Below are 25825 nucleotides of genomic sequence, written 5' to 3'. Positions count from 1 at the left end.
GATGCCTCCTCCCCAACCCCCAGCACTGATCTCCAGAGCCACATGGGGAAGGGCCTGGGGCAGGTTGATTCTCCTTGCAGTCCAGCCAGGGAAACTGAGGATTAGGGAGGTTGAGTGATTTCACCGGAGTCACCAGGCGGACTCCCTTCCCCTGCGCTGGGGCGGGGGCAGGGGGGTAGGGAAGAGGGGGACTAAGACTGTGGCCCATGCCCGTGCCCACAGGGCCCTTCCACCCCCACGCGCAGGGAGCTCTGCTACCCCAGCCCCTAGGGAAGCTGGGCATGGAGACTCAGGAGGGGTGTGGGGCAGGGAACAAGGGAGCTCCGGAGGGAGCCGGGCGGCAGGGGAGGGTGCTGGGCACTGCCAGTCACAGCGTCAGGCCGGCAGAAAAACACAAACCAATCTGCGTAGATTTAAAACCCACTGAAGGCTACTCAGTTGGTAAACGAGTAGGAATCGAATGAAAGGACTTCCTCGGGGCTGGGGGAAGGAGAGCTCACCTGCCTAGGAGGAGCCGTTGCGTGGGAGCCTGGGTCCGGGGTGCTCCCAGCAGAGCTTCTGGGGCATTCCCCAGGGAGAGAGAATTTGCGAGAGGACGGGTGTTGGGCTCCCTGAAGGCGCCGCCCCAGCCAGATGCTTCCCCTGCCGGCTCTTCCTTCTCACCCAGCCCTCTCTAGACCCTTTCCTGCTGATTCTGCTGCTTCTCAGGCTCGGGGCACAGGCTGCCCCTCCTCGCCCGGGGTGGGGGGGGCACTAAGTGTAGGGCCCTGTTTGCCTCATTAGGTTGGAAGAAGCCTCGGTGCAAGGCCTTTGCTTCCTCCCTCAGACTGGAGGCTTCCTCGGTGGTAGAGCAACCACTCCCTTCAGATGGGGTTGGGGAAGACCCTCAGGCCACCTCAGCAGTGGGGGGGGGGCCCGGGGGCCATCAAAAACACCAGGCTTGGTCTCACTCAGCGCCTGTGACTGACTCATGCCTTGGCTCTGTGTGGTTGTGGAGTCCCCTCCCCATAGCGGGCAGGAGTGACATCTCCAGACTCTTCTGTGTACCCCTGCCTGCATCTTGAAAGCCACTCTCTGCTCTTCCTCCAGCCAAATGCCTCTCATAGGAAGGAAACCAAGGCCCAGAGAGTGGACCTGACCCAGTCATACGGGAGCTGGGAACAGAACCAGAAGTGGAACCCAGGCCTCCTGGCCCCCAGGGACAAGGATTTTTCCATTCCACTATGCCACTTCCCAGAAAGCAATTGCCAGGGGGGCGCCCGCAGGCCCCAGGAGGACACAGACTAACCATCTCCTTAGGAGGAATCAGCAGCAAGGTGGAAAACATGGCCTAGCACCCTGAGCCCCAGAGAGAAGAGCTGAGGGTCATGGCGGGCCACACCCCCAGGCACCCACCCCAGCCCCGGGGGATGCTCACCACAAAGAAATCAGGGGCCCCACATGGCACCCTGACCACACTCCTCAAACAAGACTCTCTCCCTGCAAAAGGGCCACAAGCCAGCTGCTTGCCCTCTTTTCCCTGTACCACCCCCCACCGCAAGCAGGCAAAGCTATGACATTACCAAAAATCACTGAATTTGGGGAGGAGAAAATGAGAAAGCTCTGTTCAAACCTAGCTCTGCCACTGACTAGTTGGGTGACCTTGAGCAGGTTAGCAGCCTCCCTGAGTCTCAGTCCTCTCATTTGTTTAAAAAAAAAAAAAAAAAAACCTAATAACACCCAGTAGACAGGCATGCAGGTTGTGCACTGAACAAAGGCACCAGCCTAGGGGGCAAACGGGGGACAGTTCCCTCCTGATCTGCCCGATCGCCTGATTTCCTTTTATTCCACTGTCAGAGTTGTATCAGACCCAGCATTGTACGGTTTTGATTTTTAGCTACTAATGAAGATCTGGCTAATTGACTTCCCTGGGAAGGGAGGGGGCGTAGATGCAGAAGGGAGTGTGTCCCCCTCAGTCTGAAGCTGTTGCTGGAAAAGCTGGGACCGGCCCTGGCGTGGGCCCACATGGCACCGCGGGAACACGCTAACTCCTGCGAGGCGGCTCCACCATCACGCGCGCAGGGAAGGTGTCCTGTCAGCTCTGCATCTCCTTGGAGAGGCAGCCGAGAGGAACACAGGTTGAGAGGAAGAGAAGGAGCGAACACGGGAGGGTGGGAACGGAGGGAGGCAGGCACCTGTCCCCCAGCTCCCCTGCCGCTCTGAAGTGGCTGCCAGAGCTCCTGCTCTCCCAAGGGGGGCTCGGGCCTCGGGGCGCTGTGGCCAGGGCCGCGAGCATGGACAAAGGCACCACGCCCCTGAAGTCGCCTCCGGCCGAAAGCATGCCCAGAGGGGGACCTCCTGTTCCCGGGGGGAGAGACCCCAATCCGTTGGAGGTGAGGGGCAGAAGCCCCATCCATCACTCCCATCTTCCCACAGAAGCTGTCAGTAGCCAGTGTTCAGTGAGCGCCTCATCAATGTTGGGCAGGAGCCCCAGACTGGCCAGATCCTTCCAGATCCTCCTCAGAGACACCATCCTTCTTGGGGTCAGGCTCCCCCTAGAAGGCCCTTTCTCTGCCAGCACCCAGACAGCTCCCTCAGCCACCAGAGCAACCGGGGTCCTGGTACCTCCAGATGCCAAGCTCACGCTCAGCTGCTCAGGGACACAATTCTGCTCTCCGGCCTCATACCTGTGCACCCCGGTGCACGCCCAGGCGCCCAGCACCTGCTCACCAACATGGGCCCAGTCACAACCTGCCTCACCTGCGCCCCCCACAGGCAAGCACATGCAGAGGGGCACACCCAGGCCCGGGCAGGACTGGGGTCCGCACACAGACACCACCCTGACCGCCCCGTCTGCCATCCCAGACGCCGTATGGACAGGCAGCACCCCGTGCCGTGTGCACACAGTACATTTAAGACCCCCGGAGAGACCGCAGCGCATCCGGAGGCTCGCTCAACTGCCAGGTCAATCCATCTCCAGCCTGGAGTGCAAGACATTTGCCTATCCTGGATCCAGCTACGCCTCAGGGAAGCGACTTGCTTGGCCCGTCTCCTGCTTTGCCAAGTTCAGGGCTTCCTTGCTAAAGTGTTCACATAATAGAGGGATGGGTCCAGAACCTCAAGACCGCTCCACTCGGACCGTTGTTGAACCAACAAGGCAACGCCAAGGACAAGGACAGGGCAGCCTCTGCCTTTGCTCTACCTCTGCAGGTGCTCAGCCCCCTCCACCAAGGGGAGGGGCCTGTGTGCCTTTGACCCACTTCCACCTGCTGCCCAAGGTGAAGCCTGGGCCACTGGGCTCCAAGGCTCAGCCCTCACCTCATGGGTTAATTACTCCACTGCCTTGCAAACCAACAGAGAACAAACAGTCAAATCTGCATCCCATCCCTCCCCCACCCTGGGGACACCAGGTTAGGGCCCAAGAGACTCGGGAGGGTGGAGGTCCGGAGAAGGCGGGAGACTCAGCAGATTCCCTGCCTGACCTGGGAAGCCAGATCAGATACCAGGGGCATCTTTCGGAAGTTTTCCCTGTTGCCTTACCCGAACCCCCCACCAGAGCAGATCCAGGAAGGTGGACCACAGGCTGGAAGGAAGCAATCAACAGTCTCCCCTTCCATCTGCAAGACTCGAAGACTCCAACCTTCTCTTCTCAAGTAAACGGCCCATCCCTCTGAAGTGATGAGGGGTAAGCTCAGCACCAGGCCCACTTGGTGCTGTGGGAGACACGGAGCCGCCTGAGTGACCCCCCACCCCCATAACCATGGACACTCAAGATAGTCTGCAAGGGCTCTGCGGCTGGTGCTCACTCAGTGCTCAGGGTCCCCTTGGGAGGCTGCTCTCTCTCGCTTTACAGGCAAGGAACAGGAGGTTCGGGAAGAGTACCTTGTCCGGGGTCAGAGCTGAGAAGTGGAGGAACCTCATCTCGACGGTGGGGGTTCTCAGCCCAGGTCCCCTTCATTTCTGTACACCCACTGCCCCAAGGGGGATGCTGACCCTGCCACCAAGGCATCCCTGAGTCCGTGGGCCAGAGCCTCTTTTGTGCTCCCCAAGTCCCTGAGAGGGTAATACTGGAGCAGCCCTCCGCCTGGATGAGGCACAGAGCCCCTCGGCACAATCCTCCCCAGGGGAGGCCTCCCAGCTGAAGATCTACATCTACGGGGGCTCTTCCCCAGGGCGGGGCAGGGAGGGAGGGAGGAGGGGCAGGGAGCAGAGCTGCTCGGGCGCCACAGACGCCCAGGCTGGCAAGGGGTCCCACAGTCCTGAAAGAACCTCCAGGGGCCCTACCTTCTCACACTTCAGCTGGGTACAGAGTCCTCCCAATGCCTGCCATGGGGAACTGGAAACCCTCCCGACCTCAGGAACGCCATCCAGCCAGGGCTTGGATACCTCCAGGAATGGAGAACTCATTACCTCCAAAGTCATCAATCATCATGTGGGGTTCCTCCTTCCCTAAAATGAGCCAGCGTCTATGCCCACAGCCCTCAGAGGGACCCAGGGGCAGGTCACGACCTCTCCCTTCAGAGCAGGACGGGGGCTTCAGAACCTGAATCTCCTCTTCTGAGCCCAACATTTCAGATCCTTCCTTCTGTGGCCTGGTTTTAGCCCCCCCAGCCATCTGCGCTACCTTCTGTTGGGTGAGCCCCATGTTGTCACCACTCTTCCTAGTCGGTGGCCTTCAAAACTGCTCTGATGGTGTGATGAGGTCTGAGCAGCCCAAACAACCCCTCTCTGCTTCTGCCTTCACCAGCCCTCCCCCTGCCCCCAGCATGTGTGCCGGGGTAACAAGTGTCCAGGACATACCCAGCCCTGCTCTGGGACCAGAACGCACCTCCCTTATCTCCTGCTGCTAACTCTCAGGCCTCCCTGACCTCAAACTTCGGGGACCAACTTGACTCCTCCTGCCTGGGCTGGATGACTCTTCTGGCAAGGTCAGCTGAACCGGCCCACTCCTTCCAGGCACTTCCATCTGTCCTCTGGTGCCTGGCCTTGCTAATGTGGGAGTCTGCTCTGGGCTCAGCCCTTCCCTGCAACTATATCCCCCACGGCCCCAGCGAGGAAGAGCCAAGGTCTAGGCACCAAAGGGTGTACTTGGGAGTCTGCCTGGGCAGCCTGCTCTGCCTGAGTCTCCGGTTAGTGGCCTGAGGCCCCTGATGCCCCGTCCGGCAGCCAGCCATCTCAGGGGCACGCCTAACTTTGAGGACTGGAAAACCACAGCCCACATGATAATATCTGATGCATATTAACCACACAGTGCTTCCTCCTTTCTATTCTACTTCCTCCTCCCCAGTGCTGACCCTGCCCTACTGCCGGAGGGTCCCAGGCTCAGAAGGAGAGGCCCCCTCACCCCCAGCTGCTTCCCCGCACCGTGCCCCATATCTGCATCCCATGCTCGTGTGGTGGCTAATTCTGGCATCTCATCAGACAGTAATTATGGGGGAATCAGCAGTGCTATCATCTCTGCAGCTCGGCACCTGTCACCACGCCACCATCCCCAGGCTGCTGGGATGGGACCGGAAGCTGAGGGAGGAGGGGTGTGCTGGGGTGAGGGGCATCTGCTCCCTCCCAGCCTCTGCAGCCCTCACCTCCTTCAGTCCTGCCTCCTCACAGGGCATGCGGCGCGTGTCGACCAGGTGGCCACTGGCCGCCCAGGGCAGGGACCGAACGCATGTGTCCACGTGCCCCCGACCAGACAGCAGGAATGACACAGCAAGCCAAGGCTCAAATCTTGCCGAGGCCCTTTCACACAGGTGTGATCTTGACGGAGTCATTTTACTTCTTTGGCTGTCAGTTTCCACAATGACAAAGTGGGGAAACAGTGCCTGCCTTGGGAAGATGGGAAGAATCAAACACATAAAGTGTCTAGCACCATGCTTAGCCCATGTGAGATCATATATTCACTCAACAAACAGCACACACCTACTTGGTGAGTCACCATGATAAATGAATCACAGCTTGGCAAGGATCACACTGGGGCCACACTGGGGCACAGGTATTTTGTCTGGCTGGTGGTGTCCTGTTTTCCTGTTTTTAAGGAGCACATGCACTGTCCCTCACCACAGTTCCCGCCGTTCCTATGGTCCTCGGCTTCGCTCATTTCCTGCCCCTGAAGGCATTGCATTTGCTGTCCCCGAGAGCAAAAGTGGACTAGGAGGTTCTACTGGATCCAGAGCCAATGACCGTAAAAGATTTGACAATGCCACGGGAGTTCAGAGGGGCAAGCCTGGAGGTGGTCGGGGAGAGTCACTTCAGGGAGGAACAGAAACGGAGGTGGTCATCTCCCTGAAGGGGAGGGGGCCTCCTGGAAGAGGAGTCACGGAAGCAAAGGTTCACAGTGGAGACAGGCCAGGCGCAGTGGGAGCTGCTGGAGACACAAGACATCTAAGGATCCTCCCTGATGCTGGATCTCGAGGCCCCAGACATGGCCACCTCCTCCAGAATGGTTTGTCAGGCGGGCCTCAGCGATGAAGCCTCGATGTAAGACCCGCTCACAACCAAGCAGCAGCTGCCGTCACAATCAAGTCACCGAGTCACTTCCCTGGCCCCGGGCTCTTTTCCCCAGGTGGAGAGGAACTCTGCCCCAAACGAAAGGAGGTCTGGAAATGGGAACCCCCTAACCTCCAGTCCCCCTCCTCCAGCTCCGCCCACTCCAGGGTCCGGAGCCCCTGGGGCGCCCCAGGGGTGGAACCAGGAATGGGGTTGGGGGAGGAAGGTGCAGATGAACCTCAGAGTCAATTCTCAGTGGCATGAACTCTGGAGGAACCTTGCTCGAAGGACAGCAGAGAGAGGCAGAGATGAACCGCTCCGCGTACAGCATGAGACACTGAGGCTAGACCTAAGAGGCTAGAGCGCTTTAGGCAGAAGGGGAGTGGGGCTGAGGATGCCACAATGGATCATCTGTGTGACCTTGGGCATGTTATTTAACCTTTCTGGTCTGTCTCCACCCCCGTACAACATAGAACAGCACTGAGGCCACAGGCTGGTGGGTTGTGAGGATAAAACGAATAGAGCTTAACCCAGCGTATGGCTCATGTATTATCAAGTAAACATTCAATAAATATTGGTCATTAGTATTTTCATTATTACTGGGGATGATTTTTGCCCCCAAACTCAGCAAGGACTAAATGAGCCCCCCACCTCGCCAGGCCCACCCCACTCCTGAGGTGGCCTGACTCGGAGTCCACAAAGGGAGCTCGGAGGTCTCTTGTAACCAAACCAGAGTCAATGGTGAGGCCCTGACCCTACTGTGTCCACCTCCGTGGACAGCCCCCACCCATCCCCACCCCTAATAATCCTTCACAACACTTTTCCAAAACCCATCCACATCTTATTCCGCTCCGGGAGGGTAGGCAGCTCCTCTCTTTACAGATGTAGGAAATCTTGGAAGGTACTGAGCTCCCTGCTTCTGGGGGTATTCCAGAAAAGGGTGGGTGAGAGAGGAGAGCATTCAGGCCCTCCTCCTGGTTCCCTGCCCCCCAAGCCCACTGGGGAGGCTGAGCCTCGGCCCCTCTGCTGTGGGTGTGGGGAAAGGGGCTTGGTGGCCCCTGGGACTGGGACTGGGGTGGGGGGGTGGCGTTGGGCGGAGGGGAAGAGTTGCAGTCTCAAGTGCTTCTGCCTCCCCCTTCCAGCAGCAGCCACGGGTGGGGGAGGGAGGGGAGCAGCCTCGTTGCTCTTTTAGGAAAACGGTAATTTTAATTAAGAGGCAGACAAACGAGCGCTCTGCAGATTGTCTCAGAGCAAAGTTATTAAAAAGCCATCAAGGCGTCGGCAGCAGCCACAGAGGCAAGGAGGGCCGCCTCCCCCAGCTGCCCGCCCAGATTGGGGCCGCAGCATCCTTCAGAGAGATGAAGGACCGGAGGACGTCAGTCTGCAGACAGCCAAGACCCAGATCCCGCAGCCCCGCTCCCCTGGGTGGGGGGGGGGACAGAGCAGCAAGCAGACACTACTGGGGCTCAGGCTGCCCAGGATGGGAGGCGGCGTGGGCAGAAAGGGAACCAGCAGTGGGACCGTCCTTGCTGTAGGCCAGGCTCTGGACCAGCTGCTGCTTTTCCTGTGCTCTTCTCATCTACCCTGCCAGGTTTTTTTTTTTTAACTTACCCTCTTTTTTTTTTTTTTTTAAGTAAGCTCCACACCCAACGTGGGGCCCGAAGTCATGACCCCAAGATCAAGAATCACATGCTCTACTGACTGAGCCAGCCAGGCGCCTGCCAACCCTGCCATTTTACAGGCAGGAACACCGAGGCTCAGAGAGGAAAAGTGGCTTATCCAGGCCCACAGAGCTAGGAAATGGCTTAAGTGAAGATTTGAACCCAGGTCAGGCTGCCTCTCAAGTCCAGTGCCCCAGGCTGCTGATCCCGGGCCCAGAAGTAGGGGGTCGGCTCCCTGAAGCCCTCTGAAGAGTCCTTAGCACTGGTCCAACAATGCTGCCCAAGTCCCCAGGGACTTGAGGCCTCGATCGCCGCTTACTTGGTGGGGGCACACTGTGTGAAGGGCACCTTCAGGTCAAGGGACACTCTACAGGGACATGAAGTACAGAGCAGTGGCCGGTAGGGGAGCAGGGGCGGACAGGGCGGCTGGGGACACAGAGTCACAGTCAGCTGGCCGAGCCACAGTCCGGGCCCCACAGCCGGGGAATTCAGCCAGCTCTTGCCCTCTATCTGCTCAGCACTTAAACAGTGGAAGAACTCCTATCTGTCTTGGTCACTGTTGGACTCAGACCTCAGCCCAGGGCCTGGCACAGAGAGGGTATTCAATAAATCTTTATTGAATGAATGAACGGACGGACAAATGAATGAACGAATGATTGAGTCATTGAATAAATGAAATAAGATCACAGGTTTGCAAGTGCCTATAAACTAAACAGAGCTATACTGAGGTGGGATGTGGTCCCACGTCCCACCCCCCACCCTCTGGCCTCCACGGGAACACGGGTTTCCCTCCGTAAGAAGGGCCCCCTGCTCCTGATCCCCTCTCCCCAGGCCCGCAGGCCCCTCAGCAGAGGGCCCCTGCCTCCTCCCCTGCTTCCCAGCCCCAACTGCATGGAGGCTTTGCAGCCAGCACTCCTATGTACATGCACGCACACACGAACTCACATGCACACATAGACACGTTCTCGGCCAGGCAAGTTGCCCTCCCCAGAGTCAAGTCTCTGCTGTCCCCTCCCCTGGCAAAGGCCTGGGCCCACCAGGGATAGCCCCCCTCCCCCACTTCTGGCCCTCTAGGCTGGGGAGAGGCATTTGGCTAAAGAGCAGTGCGAGGCAGGGTGAGGGGGGGAGGCCTCCCTCCTGGCTTACTAACCTGGAGACTTTAAACAGAGGGAACAGAGTCCTGGAGCCTTCCCTCCCGCTGCACGCTGGAGCCCTGGGTGAGGGACAGGAAAGGAGGAAAGTCGTGAATGAATGCCCAGAGCCAGAGGAGAGGAGTTGGAGAGAGCAAGGGGTCCAGGGTGGGGCTCCCAAAGTGGGATGGGCCCCCAGCAGGGGCCTTGGGCCATGGGGTTGGAGGGGGGCAGGGACACGGCAAGGCAGAGCCTTAGGAGCCGTCCCTTTAGGGGTCACTGGGGGGCTGGGGGCGCAGGAGGGATAGAGACTGGGTGTTGGGGGAAGAGCAGGGGCTGAAGGGGCAGAGACACTGGTGGGAGACAGACAGGAGGACAGACAGCAGGACGACACAGAAAACATGGGATCCCCAGAATGAGGTCCCTAGGACAGACAGCCAACAAGCCAGGCCTGATTCTCCTCCCAGAAACGGGGGCAGGCCCTTTACTGGAGTGCTCACATAAGATCCCAAATGATAGCACCTTGGAGGGTCCATCAGCGTCGCACAACCAAGGTCACCCCACATTGGAAGGCTGGTGGGGTCGGAGTCAGAGGTTGCCTGCCATCATTGCTCTGCTAACAGTCCTCTCCCAGCCCGAGACCCCCATCTGCTCCACTCACCCCCTAACCCTGAGGAAGGCCCCCCCACCGCCTGTAACGGAGGAAACAGGGGCATTTCACACCCAACAAGCACCAGGGCAGAGCCCCTCTCAGCTGTCCCTCACGGCTGCCTGCCGCCCTCCCTCCCCTGCAGGGAAGTCCTCCTAACTGTATGCTTTCCCCCTCCTGCTGCAGTGTGGTCTACTGCCTTTCATCCTGGGGAAGGCGCAGGAAGCCCCTTCCCGCCCGGAGACAGTGTGGCCAGGACCCTCTCGGACCCCCCTCTCCTTCACTTGGCTGGCTCAGACCCATCCATACCCACATCACGTCTGGCTGCAAGAGTTCTCAGAACCCCCTGCCAATCTCATGGTTCCAATTTTCCCACCGATTACCCAAGATGCAGGCGTCCCAGGGAGAAGCAGCTGTTGTACCCAGATGTGGGGACATTGACTGAGGGAAGAAATCAAGAACGCTCACTGACAGATCTAGCCCTAGAGGGCTTCCCGGACAAGGCAGTGCTGTTTGGGGTGGGGCGTGGAAGGGGCAGATGGACAGGGACCCAGAGTCCAGGGGAGTGAAGACTCAGGAGGCCTACCTTCCTTCCCACCACCAGCCTTCAGTGGCAGCTCAAGGGACCCAGCCCCAAATAAACTGAGGTGAGGATCTGGGTTTAAAAAAAAAACTGAAGAGGTTTTCTCATGTATGCCCCTTCCTCCAGGAAGACAAAACAGCTTCCCCCGTTCGGTCATTCCTTGGACAGTGAGTAGGACAAAGACAAAGAAATTACTATTTCTTGAAGGTTTCCAGTGAGCTAGGACCTCTACCTAAATTACCTCATTTAATCCCAGTACCCCACCCTTCGAGGAAAACACTGTTATTGGCCCCAATTTACAGATGAGGAAAATGAGCTTCAGAGGCGAAGTGACTTGCCCCAAACCACACACCTCTGACTCCAGAGCCCAAGCTCTTGACCCCTGAGCTAAGCTGCCTCCCATCTAGCCTCCCCAGGCCTTGGCTGTCTCCCCTCTTTTCAGCCCGTGCTCCAGGATACGTAATTTCTGAAGGACAATAAGTGGAAGGGAAGGCTTTGCTTCTGTCTCCTTCTGCCTCATCCTAGGGGTGGGAGGCAGAAGATTCTAACTCTGGGCTGCGGAGGGACCAGGGACCAGGGGAGGGGATGAGCCGTTGGGTTCAGGAGGAGCCGGACTAGGATCTCCTGAGCTTTATCTTTGAGGTCTGGCCCCTCTGGGGGCTGCTTTCCTGCTCTCCCACCTCCTCCAGGAAGCCACTCAGCAGTCCCCTTCTCCTTTTAACTTCCAGAAATCCCTGAGCACCCAGGCTAGGGAGAGTCTTAAAAGTCAGGGTCCAGCAAAGTGAGAGTCCGTGCCAGTCCTAACAGGCCTCACTCTTCCTCAGAGCCTTCTCTCTTAGAAAGCGGCTGGGACACATGGAGCCAGCCCAGCCACCGGGTGGGGGCGGAGTGGGCCGGGGGCAGCCCAGGAGAGCGGGCAGAAGGGCCGAGTCTTTCTCTGAAAGGGTTTCGGTGAGCCATGGAATGCCTTCCCGAAGAGATGGAATCGTTCATTCTTCCCAATGAGGCAGATGCTGGTGCCTTGGGTGACGCCGCAGAGCCCACCGTGTCTGCAATTACCACATGCCCTGGGGGTGCGGGGAGCCTGCAGGAGAACCTCCCACAACCACCTCCCAGGCTCTGCAGAAACATCTCTAGCTAGGCCTCTCCAGAGCGGTCTCCGCGCTTGGGCTGCTCTATGGGGTCTCTGGGTCTGAGGGTTCCCTGTGGACCCCTGGGTCTGGGGTCTCCGGCAAGCTCTGTGGCTGGGATGGAAGAGAAGCCAGTGTGCTGGGATGGTGACGTTTGCCAAGGTGGGGAAGGCAGGCTTGTGAAAAACCCAGCTCCTTCCCAGTCTTACGGGACTCCACGCCGGGACGTGCAGTCAACTGGGCCAGGTGGCGGAGGCTACCGGGAACCAGAAAAGGGTTGTGGGGGAGAGGAAGCCACCCTCGGGCAGTGCCTCCGAGGAAGAAAATACGGACTGGATTCTAGTCCCTGAGTGGAATGGAATGTAGCAACGCCAGCTCTGCCGGGAGGGGAGGAAAACAGCGAGTTTATGATTCAGACAGCTGAATCCCCTGGCCACTCGCTTATCCATCCTCTGGGCTGAGAGGGTAGGCTTAGGCAAAACGTGCCTTTGGACTGTTTGTAAGGGGTGTGTGTGTGTGTGTGCACGCGTGCAAGCGCGCCTGCCCTCGCACACGTGTCAATATTCTCTTGGGCCAAATCTCCATTTTTCCAGGTTTAGCTGGAGCTTGGAAATATTCTTCCCACCCTCTCTGTGGCAAGGCATGTTTTATCTCAGGGGAGAGGAAGGAGGTAGAAGTTGTGACAGCTGGAAGAGACCTTAGAGATTCTCAAGTTCCACCCTCTTTTCTCATACCAAGGACACTGAAGACCAGAGTGGGCAACTAACTTGCCCAAGGTCACACAGCAGGAGGGAAGGCAGGACACCTGATCCTAGTCCAGTGCTTGCTCTTCCCATTGCACTCCACCTCTCTGCCCTGGGGGATCGAAGGGTGACTCCCCAGGCCCCTTCTCCTCCCCAGCAGGGCGACTCCTCTGTCTCATGGACCCTGGTACCTTGTACTCAGCCTACTACAACAGCCACAAAGAGTGAAAGTGGATCTATCAAGCTCCTCAGGATGGCCCAAAGGTCATCTCAAAGGTCATGCCAACCAGTCCCCTGCCCTTAGGTACAACACCAGCCTACTCGTGCTCACACACACCTATCACTGAGGTCAAAGACCACCAGAGCTCCCCACCTTGGAGTGTTTCACACACACACACACACACACACACACACACACACACACACACACCCTGCGAGGCTTTCTTTCCTATCTAACCTCTATTCCTCCTACTGCGGCGTGGGCCCGTTTCCTTCCAAGCTGTCCTGGGCAAAGATAGGGGGGAGGGGAGGAGAATATTTTCTCACCCCCAAACCCTTCCGTCTGCCCACCCGCAACGGAGCGGATGAGGGCAGGGTGTCCCCGGGTGGCTGGGCCCTGAGCCCAGTGCGTGCAGGAGGCATGAGGAGTGCGCTGGGGGAGCGGCAGCCTGAGTGTGGGAGAAACTGGGAGAAACAGCTCTTCTGGGAACTGTCCCTCCAGCTTCTCATTCCCTGCAAAATCCTAAGTCTCGAGGTTAGGGGAGGGTCTTTTCCGGTTTCAGAGACATCTGTTCTCTCTGCCACACCATTTATTGAGTGTTTAATATATATCAAGCCATGTGCTGGACATTTTCATCTATGATTGCATTTCATCTTCACAGCAGTCCCATGGTCAGAAATGAATCTGCCCCCTGGGATGGTCCCTTTCTAAGACTAAATCTAAACTTGATCCCTCTTGCTCCATTTCCTCTGGCCCAGTCCTCCTTGGTAGTGGAGGCCATCTCTGCTTCTGTCTTCAGATATTCTCGCCATGACTCAGTGGCCCCACGTCATCTTCTCCAGGCTGCCAACCTTTATCCCAGCCTTGCCCCAAGTGATGGGCTTTATAGGGGTGAAAGCAACAGAGGCAGGACTCGGGGCTGGGATCCATGACACTGGCCAGTGCCAGACAGAGCTCAGGCCAGGAGGCTGGGGAGGAGGCTCTGGGGGCAGTCCCGCCGAGACAGGCTGGGCTGATGGAGGTGGGGACAGAACCAGGGGCAGCAGATCCTCTCTCCCTGATGATGTCTGTGACCCTTGCAGGGAGCATGGGGCTTCACCTTCAGCGGCAGGGCCCAGAGACGCAATGACCTAGTCCAGTCCTGTGACCAGCTCTCAGGTCCGAGTTGCAACTCACAAATACCCAGAGCCCAGGGGCCTGAGCAGAAGTGGGCAGGGCTACAAGACAGCGTGACCTGCCCTGGGCTATGTGGGTGGAGCTGACCCCAAAGGAGGGACTCTTTTACCTGGCTAAGCTCCTTGGCATCTAGAGGGTGCTCAGGCCCTGGGAATGGAGGAGGGAAACCCCCAAGCCAGCCTCGGCAGGGTTTCCTACACCCCATGGTAGCCACAGCCAACCTCAGTAAATTCACACAGCACTTGGCTTCCTGGGGCTACCCCGCATCCTGCCTCCAGCACGTCTGGAACCCAGGGGCCAGACCCACCTCCCCAGGAAACGCTCCGGCCTCAGCTTCCACCCCCCTAGGAGATTCTAGCAGTGAAAGCATGGGCCAATGGGCAAGGGAAGTCGGAACGGTGGGTGGGACTCTGGTCCTTGTGGGTGGCACCTTCCCCCTTCAAGCAGGCACCATTAATATATGCAAAGCATATGCAAATCACCCAGGAGAGAGACACAACATCCAGGGAATGTCAGAAGAGACCTTGGAGATGATCCAGCCCACGCCCCCTCATTTCACAGGTGAGGAAAGAGGCCCGCATCAGACAGGGACTTGCTCAAGGTCACTCGGACATTTGGGTGTTGAGGAAGAATGGGAACGAGGTCCCTTTACTCGGAGTCTAGTGCTCTTTCCACGATGGTCCTGTCTTTTATATGGGAAGTGGACAAGATGGCAAAGAGGGCACAGGGCCTGGATGGGGCTCCAGGAAGGCCTACCTGAGACCGGGGGTGAGGGGCGGGACGGGGGCCCTCCCTCCCCAGCTCCGATCTGGAAATGGTGTGGGGGTGAGAGGGAGAGTGGACAGGGTGGCAGCGGCGCCCGGGACTGTGGGTGACCAGAGGGGCGGACGGGCCGAGGCCAGAGGCTCTGGTTTCCGGCAGCCAAGCAGCAGAAGGAGGCAGGAGAACTGGAGTGTCAAAGCCCGAGGTCAGGGCAAGGTGCCTGCCGTGGTGTGGGGAGGGGGATGGGGCCCTCACTACACCTCTCCAAGTGCTCAGCAGCCCCCTTCCGCTTGGCCTCTGATAACTATGGCACCTGACAGACCAGAATAGTCAACCCAGACCTGTCCCTTCAGTGCTTACGGCTGCCCTCCACCCCCCAACGTGGCTTCTCCACCTTCCAGACAGTCCTAGAAAGCAGGACCAATGCTGGGGGGAGGAAGACAGACAGATGGGAGGAGGGCAGACAGAGTGAGAAAAGGGGAGAAAAGGTGGGGGGAGAAAGAGAGAGAGAGAATGAAGTGCAGAGCAGGAGAAACTGAGGGGCAGAGAGAGGGGAGACCAGGGGAAGAAGCTGGGGGGGCAGCAAGGGGAGGGAGATGGTGGCATGGGGGGGCGCGGACGGTGGGAGCAGCGGAGCAGAGAGAGAGGGCTGCCGGCCTCTGGGACTGAAGGAAAGCTGGAGCCTGGGTATCAGGCACAGGAGCCCCGTCGAGGCCTCGAGACTGTCTGGAAGGAGTTGGGGACCAAGCCCCTGCCCCTCGGCCCACCTCCCCAGCAATTCCCGGGCTGCCAGGAAATCGGTCCCTCCTCCTCTGCCTCCCTCCCTCCCTCTCTCCCTTGGGGCAGCAGCCAAATCCAAAGCCTGCATCTCTGCTTTTCAGAGCTGGGAATGAAAGAAGGGGAAGCGAGTGCAGCCCTCAAACACGCTGACGGCCAGATTTTTATTATCTTTGCTCGAATGGGCCCTAGGAAGCCAGCAAGGGATTCTTCAAAGAGCATCTGAGTGGCTCATTGAAACCTGCACCTGCACCAGCCCACCCACGACAGGCAGTCGGGGCTTGGGGGGCACAAGCTGTCCCCCACCTCCCACCAAGCCCAGAAGCCAGATTCCAGGCTGCCAGGAGCCTCACCCTCAGCTCTCTGTGCCTAGGTAGCAGCCACTGGCTCGGGCGGCCAGGCTCAGAGGCCACACCCAGGCCTGCTGGGCCTCTGAGGTAGTCTCTGTCCCTCTCTGGGCCTTGAGGACACAAGCAAAGGAAGAAATTGGATCTCCTTGCCAGGGCTGGAGGAGATAAAGTGCCTGGGATTCCTCGAAAGGGAAGCTTTTATGGCAAGCCCTAGGTCTTTCCCCTGAACTCTCGGCCTGCCCCACACCCACAGGCCCCCTCTGCTGCCTCCTGACTCCCCTTCGCAGGACCCCACCCAACCACAGCTGCCCCTCCATTCCAGAGCCCCAGGCCCACCATTCAGTATGATCCTGAACCCCAAACACCCCTCCCTCCATCCAGATCCTCAACTCCCACTTCCTTCTTTCCCCAAGACCTGACCTGGAGTGGGGGTGGGGCTCAAACAGACCTGGTACTTTAAAGAGCCCAGCTCCCTCCCTCCTAAGCTTGGGTTTTGTCAGAGAAAGCCAAGGTTGGCACTGTGCAGACAGTCGCCATGCCACCCCCGCCCCCCAGCTCTGACCACACCGTTGAGATCGATGCCCGCAGCCAAAGAAGAAATCAATGGTTCTAATTAAACCCTTTTTCCAGGGTGGGTCCCTGGCCAGAGAGAGAGAAAGAGAGAGCGTCTGAGGCTCTGCATCCCAGCACCCAACGCTGTACCCTGTACATCTTTAAAAAACCTAGAGCTCAGCAGGAATCAGGCCACAAAGACCCCAGACACCCCCCCCCATTAGACAAGGAGGCAAGCAGAAGGCTTGGGGTGGGGGGACAGGCCTCCTGATGGCTCATTCCCAGGGATCCTTCCCCTAGGAGAGTTCCCCCTCTCCACTCAGCCCTGCCTGAGGACCACAGTTGCATCTTCCAGATCCCCAGAGCACATGGGGGACCCATATCTCCATCCCAGCCCTCAGGGTCATCATAGAGAATCGGCCATCATGGTAAGGGCGGAAGGAACAGGGTGGCGGTGGGGGGGCACTGGACAAAGACCCTCTTGTCCCCAAGGCATGGTGGCAAGAAGCCAGGGCAAAGCCTTTGCACTCGCTGCCAATGGTGCCGGGGTGCCAGGCAATCTGGGTGGAGGGTGGGGGGGGATCTTATTCTTGTAACCCCCTCCCCTTACACCCCGAGCCCTCACCCCCAAGCCTTGCTTCTACAGCAGGCCACCAGCTAAGTCTCTGCCCCGACAACTCTTAGCTCGCCTGGAGCCCTCCTTCCTGTGTGAATGCCGGGCCCTGACACTTGCTCGCTGTGACCCCAACACCAGTCAGAACCAGTAAAAGCCCTCATGCATAAACCCAAACTGTCCCCCACATACATACACACGCACAACCACACCAGAGAAACCACCACAACAGCTGCCACTAAGAATGACAGAGCTTCACGTTTTCATAGTGACAGTCTCCATCAAATGCATCATCAGTTCTTTAAAACCAGCAAGAGGGATAGGGAAGGGAATGAGAGAAACTGAGGCATGAAGTTAGACAGCAAAGCAGTTGGCTCAAGGTCACCCAGACCAAGATATCCAGAGTCGGGAAGAAGGTATCCAACCTCCCCACACAAAGTGCTCAAACCCCGCACCAGGGAACGTCCAGACCTACAAGTCCGAAGGCTGGTCAGCTATCCCGCACTCCCAGTCCTCATCTGTTTCCCCTTCCCCCAAAACAACAGTAGCTCCGACATCTCCTGAGAAGGCTTCATCCAGGAGCCCTCCACCAGCGCCACCAGGGGGGAAAACACTTCCCCTAAAGTTGGGGGCTGCAGGACCTCCTGTTTCCACAGTATTTGGAGAGAGGGAAAAACAGTCCGGGATCTCCTCCTGGCACAATCCTTGTGCCTGCTCACCTGGCTCCCCTCGGCCCCCGGGGTCCCTCGGTCCAGCCTCCTCCCTAGGAGCTCGGGCGCTGCCCTCCGCTGTCCTCTCCCACCAGGCCAGGGCAAAGCGCCGGAGGCACTGCCAGGGCTGCATGGGGAGGGGTGGGGCGGGGGGGTCAGCACCAGCAGCAGCACACGCCCCGCCGGGCCCTGCCAGCCGAGCTGCGGAGGCACCCGGCCGGCCCCCTCTGCTTCCACCAGCATCCTGCTGCCCCCACCGACAGGACTCGGAGCTGGCCCCGGAGCTTCTGACGTAGCAGGGGGGTGCGTGGGAGGGGAGGGGGGGCTATGGCGCGTCCCCTCCCCAGCCCCGCCCTCTGCCCCTCAGCCTCCTGCGGTCCCTACCTCCTCACTCACCCTGGATGTTCTCCCCAGCTGGGGGCGCCCTCCCCTGCCCTCCTGCCTCCGCAGGGGGGAGGGCTTAAGATCAAATAGCCCCTCCCCCAGCCCCTCCCTCTTATGGCCCCTCCCTACCCGCCAGCTGAGCGGGGAGCTGGTCCCCAGTTTCTGCAACTGCTGCCTAGGCTCTGAGGTCTCCAGGGCTAAGGCCTCGAGGTGAGGGGGGCGGGGGGGTGAATACAAGCTCGTATCCTGGCAACACAGCCAACCCCAGAAGGCACTCATCCCCTTCCTTCCCTGGGGGGCTGGCGCAAAGCGCCTACCACCACCGTCCAAGTGCGTTCACCCCATTCTGGGACCTGGGGGAAAGAGAGGCCTTTGAGGCTCCCCCCCACACACACTTCATCCCCGTCGCCTCCCTCCCCCACCCCCGCATCCTCCTCTTCCTCCACCACGGATGGACCACTCCCCTCCCCCACTCCCCTCACCATCCATCCCCCTTCCTCTTCTCCCCACCCCTCCTCCCTCCACGCGTACCCCTTTAAATTTTCACCCCTCGGGCCCCCTCCCCCCGGGCATCACGAGGCCCTCCCCGCTCGGTTTCCAGCCTCGCCAATCCCTGACCCCCTCTGGTCCCAGGACTCCTGTCGCCCGGGTCCTTCTCCCAAGCCTGCACGCAGCGGTCCCCTGTCCCCCCCAACACCTGCGCCCTGAGCATCCCTCGCCCCACCGGCCGCCGCCTCCCCGGCCCGGCCGCCGCCCCCGCCCCCGGCCGAGGGGAAAACACACAAAGAAAACAGAAATACCTTCCACTTAAGCATGGAGGCACATTAGGGAGGAGAGAGACAGGGACATGCCTTGGGACGGAGCGTTCCCCATCGGGCGGGGGCGCGGGGGGCGGGGGCCCCGGGCCGGCCTGCCTGGCGCTCGCCCTCTCGCCGCCTCGCGGGCTCCTCGCTCGGCCCCAGCCCCGGGGCGCGGTGCCAGGCGGGCGGGCCGGGGGCGCGGGCCCCGCCGGGGTGGACCAGCTGGGAGGGCGCCGGCGGCCGGGCGTGTGGGTGCGCGCGCGCGCGGGCGTGTCACCGAGTGTGCGAGAGCGAGTGTGTGTGTCTATGTGTGTGTGTGTGTGTGTATGTGTGTGGGGGGGCGCGCGCGCGGGCCGGCGCGGGTGTGTCACTGCGGGCGGGAGCGCGCGCGGCGCGGGCACCCGCGTGTGGCCGGAACGTACAAAGGGCCGCCCGGGGCGGCGGGGAGCGGAGGAGGGGAGGGGGCGCTGCGCCTCGCGCCCTCCAGCTGCACGGCGGGATCCCGCGGCGCGCGGCCGGGCCAGGGGTGCGGGGCGCGCTCCCGCTCCCCTCCCGACTCCACCTGCTTCTCCCACCCCGAGCAATCGTCGGAGCACCACCACCGCCACCGAGACAAATACCTAAGGCCCGGGACCGGCCTCGGAGGAGGGGGTGCACCTCGAGGGTGGGGGACTTCTCGGTCTCCAAGCCCTGGCGCGCCAGGGGATGGGGAAGCGTTCGGGGAGGAACCGGGCAGGGAGGCAAGCGGAGCGGCGGGACCGGGGGGCCACTTTTCAGCCAAGGTGACCTCCGAAAGCCACAGCCGCCCTATGCAGGGAGAGTCCAGACCCTCCTCTGGCTCTGCCGGGACGCCCCCCTCCCCCGCTCCTTAGACTCGGCTCAGCCGCAGAGATCCAGTCCCCCGGCGCCCCCTGCTGGGCTGTCTCCTTGCCCCCAGCTCCGGTTGCGGCCCCTCCTGCAGGCGTCTGCTGGAACTGCAGAGGCCCGCGCTAGGAGTGAGGGGAGTCAGCTCCGCCGTCAGGGAGGACCCCCAAAGGGGCGCGCTCCAGCCCCTTCTCACACCTCGCTTGGCTCTGCCCGGCCACCTCCAAGGCAGCATGCGGAGCGCCAGCTCTGCCCCGCCCCCGCTTTCTTCCCACCCCCTCCCTGTCCCACCCTGGTCTACCTGTTGGCTCCACAGACTTCTCCGGCTCTGACCAGCACTGACCACGACCCCTCCTCCTGTGCTGGTTGCTTGCTTCCTCTCTCCCTTCCGTTCTCTGTCCTGTCTCTCCTCTCCCAAGCTGCTCTTGGGGAGGAGAAGGTGGACTGAGTCCCCTGCCTCTTTTCTTTACTCCTGGCATCCCCAAAGCCACTTTAGATGGAGCAGGAAAGGGGCACAGGACCTCTCTTCAATAAAGGACACCAGGCAGAGTGGCAGGCAGGCAGCAAGGCAGGAGAGAAGACCCCACCCCAAGTGCCCAAGTGACAAACCGGTTTCCCCACTTCCTAGTCTACCAGGTTGCAACCTTAATCTAGGCTCTCCCATTTTCCTGCCCGCTCTCAGGCCTGCCCCTGAGCCAGCCACATGCCTGGCTGGGGGCAAGTCCCAGATGCCCCTCGAGATTAATCTCCAGTTGCAGTAACTTAGGTGGTAGGGCCAGGGCAGGAGGGCGGGGGTGGCCCTTCCCAGCTCCAGCAGGATAGCTCCGGAGGGCAGCCAAGAGCTGTGTCTCTGACACACCGTCTGGGCACACGACCCCAGCAATCGGCACCCTGACTTCTCCAGTCCTGGGCCAGCTTCCTCTCCCTCTGCCAACTGGACGGTGCCCATCTTTTGGCCTCTGAGCGCACAGCGGGCACTCTTCCAGCTCCCTGCCTGGCTGTCTGCCCAGGATGGGCATGGGAGGCAGCAGGCCCTGTGTAGGGGAGGGGGTGGTGCAGGGAGGGGCGGCTTCCCCCCAGCTGCTTGGACACCACCTCCCACGCCTCTCACAGCCTACAGGCTGGGGACTCAAGCTTCTGCTCCTCCATTCAGAAGGCTGACTCAACTACACAGACTCTGCCCCTTCCTCTCCCTGTCAGGGTCCCCCTAAGACGGGGTCTCTTTCCTGCCCCACTTTGTGTCCACCTAAGGAGAAGGGAATCAGCAAGTGTTTTACTCGTATTCTCTCATTTAACCCTCTCAACAATCCTGCAGAATGGGCATCCTTGGTCCCATTTCAGGGATAAAGAGTTGAGGCTCGGACAGGAATAGCCATGTGCCCACTCTAAGAGGAGCACAGCTGAAATTCAAACCCAGATCTGCCTGACTGCAGAGCTCCCAGCCTCTTTCCTATCACCAGCAGCACCTCTTAACCCTGTGCACTGCCAGAAGCTAGGGCCAGCCTCTGTGGATAGAAGAGAGCTGGGCTCAGGAACAGGGCTGAGCGTTAAGACATACGGTTATGTCAAGGTTAAGGAACTGGGCATTAGCCCTGGATGATGACAGGAAAGATGCTTGCCCAGTCACATGGAGATATTTCTGCCCTTATGATAAATGCCAAGAAGCCACTGGTTCGGAGACTGGGGGGACAGGTGCTGTGAATCAGCCCCCAGAAACTGGGAACAGTTCCAAAGGTGTCAGCAGGACAATGCACTCATCTTTCCCCACCCTGAGGTGACCTCCTGCATCAGGAGGGCTCCAGGATCCTGACCTGAGCCGAAGGCAGACGCTTAACCACTGAGCCACCCAGGCGCCGCTGTCGCTCACTTCCTGAAGATGAACCCTTAACATTTCTCATCATTTGCATAGCCGCGATTTCATTTGACCCCCTATTCCCCTCAACTACTTCACACCCACCCAACCCAGGGGTGAGAAGAGATACAGCTTCGGAACAGAAACAAAACACTGAGACCCTTCAGTGAGCCAGAGGGTGGGTGACATTGACCCCACGAGATCCTCTGGCCCACCCCCCAGGGAAGATAGGTTCCAGGCCCAAAGCAGAGTCTCCCGGGGTAGGGAAAAGGCTGGGAAGCCATCGCCACGGATCAGGGGCAAAGCAACGCAGGTATTAATTCTCCAGCTCAGAGACGAGAGAATTGCTCCTGGAAGCTGGCCTGGTGCCCTGGCACAACCAGTGTTCCAGCTGCCTCCCCCTGAAATGCCTCAGGTGCCGCCCCACCCCCACTCTCATTCCTCAACAGGTAACTTCCCTCCGGCCCTCCTCCCCGGCCTCTCTGGAGCGTTGCTCTTGGTGGGGAGGGGGCAGCTGGCTTGTTTGAGGGATCAACAATGCTTAACTGAGCTTCTCACACACTGCCCCCCCCCGCCCCCTGGCCTGTTCCTGGGCACCTGCAGTTGGGAGGTTATGGGGGAGCACGCTAGAGGTGAGAATTCTCAGCCTCTCCTTCCCCAAGGTACAGTCAGAACAGGGAGCGCACCTGGACAAACATCTGGGCAGGAAGAGGGACGTGGGGCCAGGGGTGGGCAGAGAGAGGCACGGGGGCCTCTAGGGAAAGGCACAGGAAAAAGGATGACGCGGAAATGATGGGTGGGATATGCTGAACTGCTCACTCTGCCGTGGTGGGAACCACCCCCCCAGATCCTAGAGAAAGCCCCCTGCCAGCGGGGCTATTGTCCAGCCAGCGCATTTCATGAGCCCCCTTAGGACCATCCACACTCCATCAAGGGTGGCCCGCAGGCAGCGAAGGGGCTGCAATTCGGCCCTGTTCTGGAGAGAGAATGACCAGGGGCACTGACCTGGCATCTGGGGCAGAAACTGGCAGGGGTGGGGGAGGTGAGGAGGAGGAGGTTCTTCCTTCTGACCACAGACTAGCGCCCCAGAGCCCCTCCCAGGTCCCCTCCTGCATTCCTGGCCCTCCCATTCCCCCTCCCACCCTATAGGAGAGGAGTGAATAGCCGTGAGTTTCAAAAGACCGTCCCTCATTCCCTGCGGTCCTCCCGCTCCTGCTTCTTATTGTAATGAATGCTAATGATGCTTCATAATTGATGCCCTCATTAGCACATCAAACCCACTTTCTGAAGAATGGAGAGAGAATGCGGGAGGGGGGGGTTCTCTGGGGTCCTGAATGTAGCCACCTCCAGCCAAAGAAATACATCCTGGTGCTTCCAGCAGTGAGAGACCCCGGGTTGAGGGACTTTCAGCGAGAAGCCTAGATGTCCCTCTGATTGGCAGTTTTCTGAGCACAAGTCTCCGTCTTCCCTGTCAGATGGCAAGCAGGGGTCCCACCTCCGCCATCAGACTGGGAGCGCTTAGCCTCCCTCATTAATTAGGGCTCCCTCTCAGGGTCATGCAATGGTTCTTACACTAGAGTGAGGATCAGAATCACTGGAGGGCCTGTCAGAACATGGGTTGCTGGGGCCCTCTCCTGAAGCTTCTAAGTTTGAAGAAGGGCCTGGGAATGTGCATTTCTAACAAGGTTCTAAACGCTGCTGCTCTGGGCCCCACTTTGAGAACGAGTGGGGGGCAGAGGGTTTTCTTGTTTTCCCAGCTTAGGGCTTTGCCTGCTGACGCAGGTTGACTGGCAGGTCTCCACAGGGCCTGGCCCCCGGGGAGTGTCCAGGAGAACTTTGTGGCAGGGATGATGGCTCTTCTCCTCCCAAACCACCTGCCCTCAAACCAAGGCCAATTCCTGCCACATAAGCAGCCCTGGAGACTCCTTTCTCCCCAGACCATGACCTTTGGTACTGAGGGACAGAGATGACCAGAACTGGATCTCTTGATCCCCAGCTGCAGGCCACCATGCTCTGGGCCGCGGATGCCAGTGGGTCTCCTGGGAGGGGGAGGAAGGAATAAAGATGAAAGAGAGGCTTCCCAGCACCGAATCTCACTTTGGGGAGACTTACCAGGGCCTAAGTGGGGAGAAGGGCTCATGGATACAGTCCGATGGCAGGAACGTGCATGCGGCTCCCCACCCCCTTTCTTCCCACTCAGTCCCTGAGGCATAAGAATTGCAGGTTGGGGGTGGGGGGAGGAGGAGGAGATTAGAGCAGGAATGTAAGGATGGAAGAGGAAGGCAGACGGAAGTGGGGTGAAGAGAAAATGATAGACAAAAACAGAGAAGAGAAGAGGGGAGCGAGCAGAGAGGGGAGGTAGAAGAGAGAGAGTGAGGGAGGTGAGAAGCTCAGGAAAGGCAAAGGAAAGAGAGAAGAAAGATGACGAGAGACTAGAGCAGGGAGGAGGAGGAGGAACGGGGTCTGTATCTATCCTTGAGAGGACATATTTTGAGCCACAGGGTCCAGGTGGACCACAAGCCCAACTCCTGAAGGACCACACCCAGCCTGGCTTTGAGGCTGTAGATTTCACCATCCGACCTACATGCCTTGGTAAAAAAGGGAAAGGCACCCTCCCACGCCCCCACGCCAGCCAGCAGCCTCCCAGGCCTGCCAAGTAGCCTTAGAAGCCTATGGTGGGTGGTAGGGCAAATGGAGCAGGAAATCATCCTGACATATTTTACCCATGCTAGCACCTGGTGGTAACCATCGCCTTGCCTTCCCAGGTGACAGCAATTACCTGTTGAATAAGGAAAGCAGGTGGAACCCTCTCACACTTTGCTGGTGGGAATGAAAAATGGCTCAGCAACTATGGAAAACAGTTTGGCAATTCCTCAAAAAGCTAAACGCAGAAATACCACATGACCCAATAGCCTAAATGTCCTTCAGCAGGTGAATGGATAAACAAGTGGTGATCTCTGCATATAATGGAATATTATCTGTCCCTAGAAAGGATCCAGGTACTAATTAATACTCACTCCAACACGGATGAACCTTCAACACGTGCTAAGTGAAAGAAGCCAGACATAGAAGGTCACATGTTGTATGAATCTGTGTATGTGAAATATTCAGAATAGGCAAATCCATGGAGATCTGCCTAGGAGGAGGAGGAAGAAAATGGAGAGCAACCGCTTAAGGAGTATGAGGTTTCCTTCCGGGGTGATGAAATGCTTCAGAGCTTAGTGGAGGTGGTGGTTTGCACAACATGGTGAATGCACTAAATGCTACCGAGTTGTTCACTTTAATTTTATGTTATCTGAATTTCACCTCAAAAAAGAAAAAGTAGCAATGAATGTAGGAGTTTTCCAGGGAGATCATGAAATCGATCCATCTGCAGAGCCTACCTGGGAACAGGAGTGTGTGCCCACATGAGTCACAGCCTTTCTGATGCCCTGGGGCCCCAGGCATCTGCTCGGAAGACTCAGAAGATGCTTGCGGGCCCCCCCAGCATGCTGTTTTCTGGCCCCACACTGCATCCCTGAAGCCTCCCCTGCCTGGCTCACACCCCGAGAGAGGCTCCCTTTCACCTCGCTTCCCAAGCAAGCAGCAGATGCAGGATGGCTGGGTTGGGGCTGAGGAGCTAGCTTCCCCTGTCTTCAGCTAACATTGTGCCATCCGTCCCAGAGGCAGACCCATCCCTCCCTGATCTTCTTGCTCCAAAGCTAGCTTTATTTATTTATTTTTTAAAGATTTTATTTATTTATTTGAGAGAGAGAATGAGATAGACAGAGAGAGCATGAGAGGGGGGAGGGTCAGAGGGCGAAGCAGGCTCCCCGCTGAGCAGGGAGCCCGATGCGGGACTTGATCCGGGGACTCCAGGATCATGACCTGAGCCGAAGGCAGTCGCTTAACCAACTGAGCCACCCAGGCGCCCCAAAGCTAGCTTTAAAGTCCCTCTGGTTTTCTTTTCCATAGATGATTTAGTCACCCTCTAAATGGGCCCCCTGCTCTCTAGAACCTCTCACTCTTCCCAATCCCCTTTCCACGGCTAGGCCCTGGACGGGCTGCTCTGGGTGCAGCTGAGGCAGGGCGGGGTCCCAGGATGAATCAGGCACGTCTGCTGCTCCCACTGCTCTAAAGCCGCCACTAGATCCTTCCATTCGAAGACCTTCAGTGACTACTCCCTACACAGGTGATTGTGTCCTTTGAGGACCCTTCACCCTTTGAGGTCCTGACAAAAGTTCTGCACCCTCTCTCTACATAAATGAGCATCCACGCCCACCACAAAACAACAACAACAACAACAACCCTGTGGCCCTTCCCGACCTCTGCAGCCCCTCCAAGGACCCCTGGGGCAGGGTTACTCAAACCACAGACCAGCACAGCCACTGGTTCACAGATGAGTACAGAGAGAGTCAGGGCACCTGG

At 58.9% G+C, this 25825-nt stretch overlaps 1 protein-coding gene across 4 annotated transcripts in view; it reads right to left on the bottom strand.

The window, feature by feature from the left end:
• Positions 1-17823, bottom strand: part of SRCIN1 (SRC kinase signaling inhibitor 1) — a 65056-nt gene extending 47233 nt beyond the window's left edge. For 2 of the 4 annotated variants that reach the window (XM_032428504.1, XM_032428506.1), the window contains exons 1-2: positions 17528-17823; positions 9274-9336 (exon numbers count right to left, since the gene is read on the bottom strand). In XM_032428504.1, the coding sequence (XP_032284395.1) occupies positions 9274-9336; positions 17528-17651 (187 nt within the window). In that variant the 5' untranslated portion in view covers positions 17652-17823. Of the gene's footprint in view, positions 1-500; positions 1191-9273; positions 9337-17527 lie in introns of those variants that run through there. The other 2 variants (XM_032428507.1, XM_032428505.1) reach the window with 2 other exon arrangements.
• Between the last annotated feature and the right edge of the window lie 8002 nt (positions 17824-25825).

Source organism: Phoca vitulina, unplaced genomic scaffold, assembly GCF_004348235.1.
Source record: "Phoca vitulina isolate PV1807 unplaced genomic scaffold, GSC_HSeal_1.0 scaffold40, whole genome shotgun sequence".
Classification (NCBI taxonomy): domain Eukaryota; kingdom Metazoa; phylum Chordata; class Mammalia; order Carnivora; family Phocidae; genus Phoca; species Phoca vitulina.
This window is presented reverse-complemented; position numbering and strand designations above follow the sequence as displayed.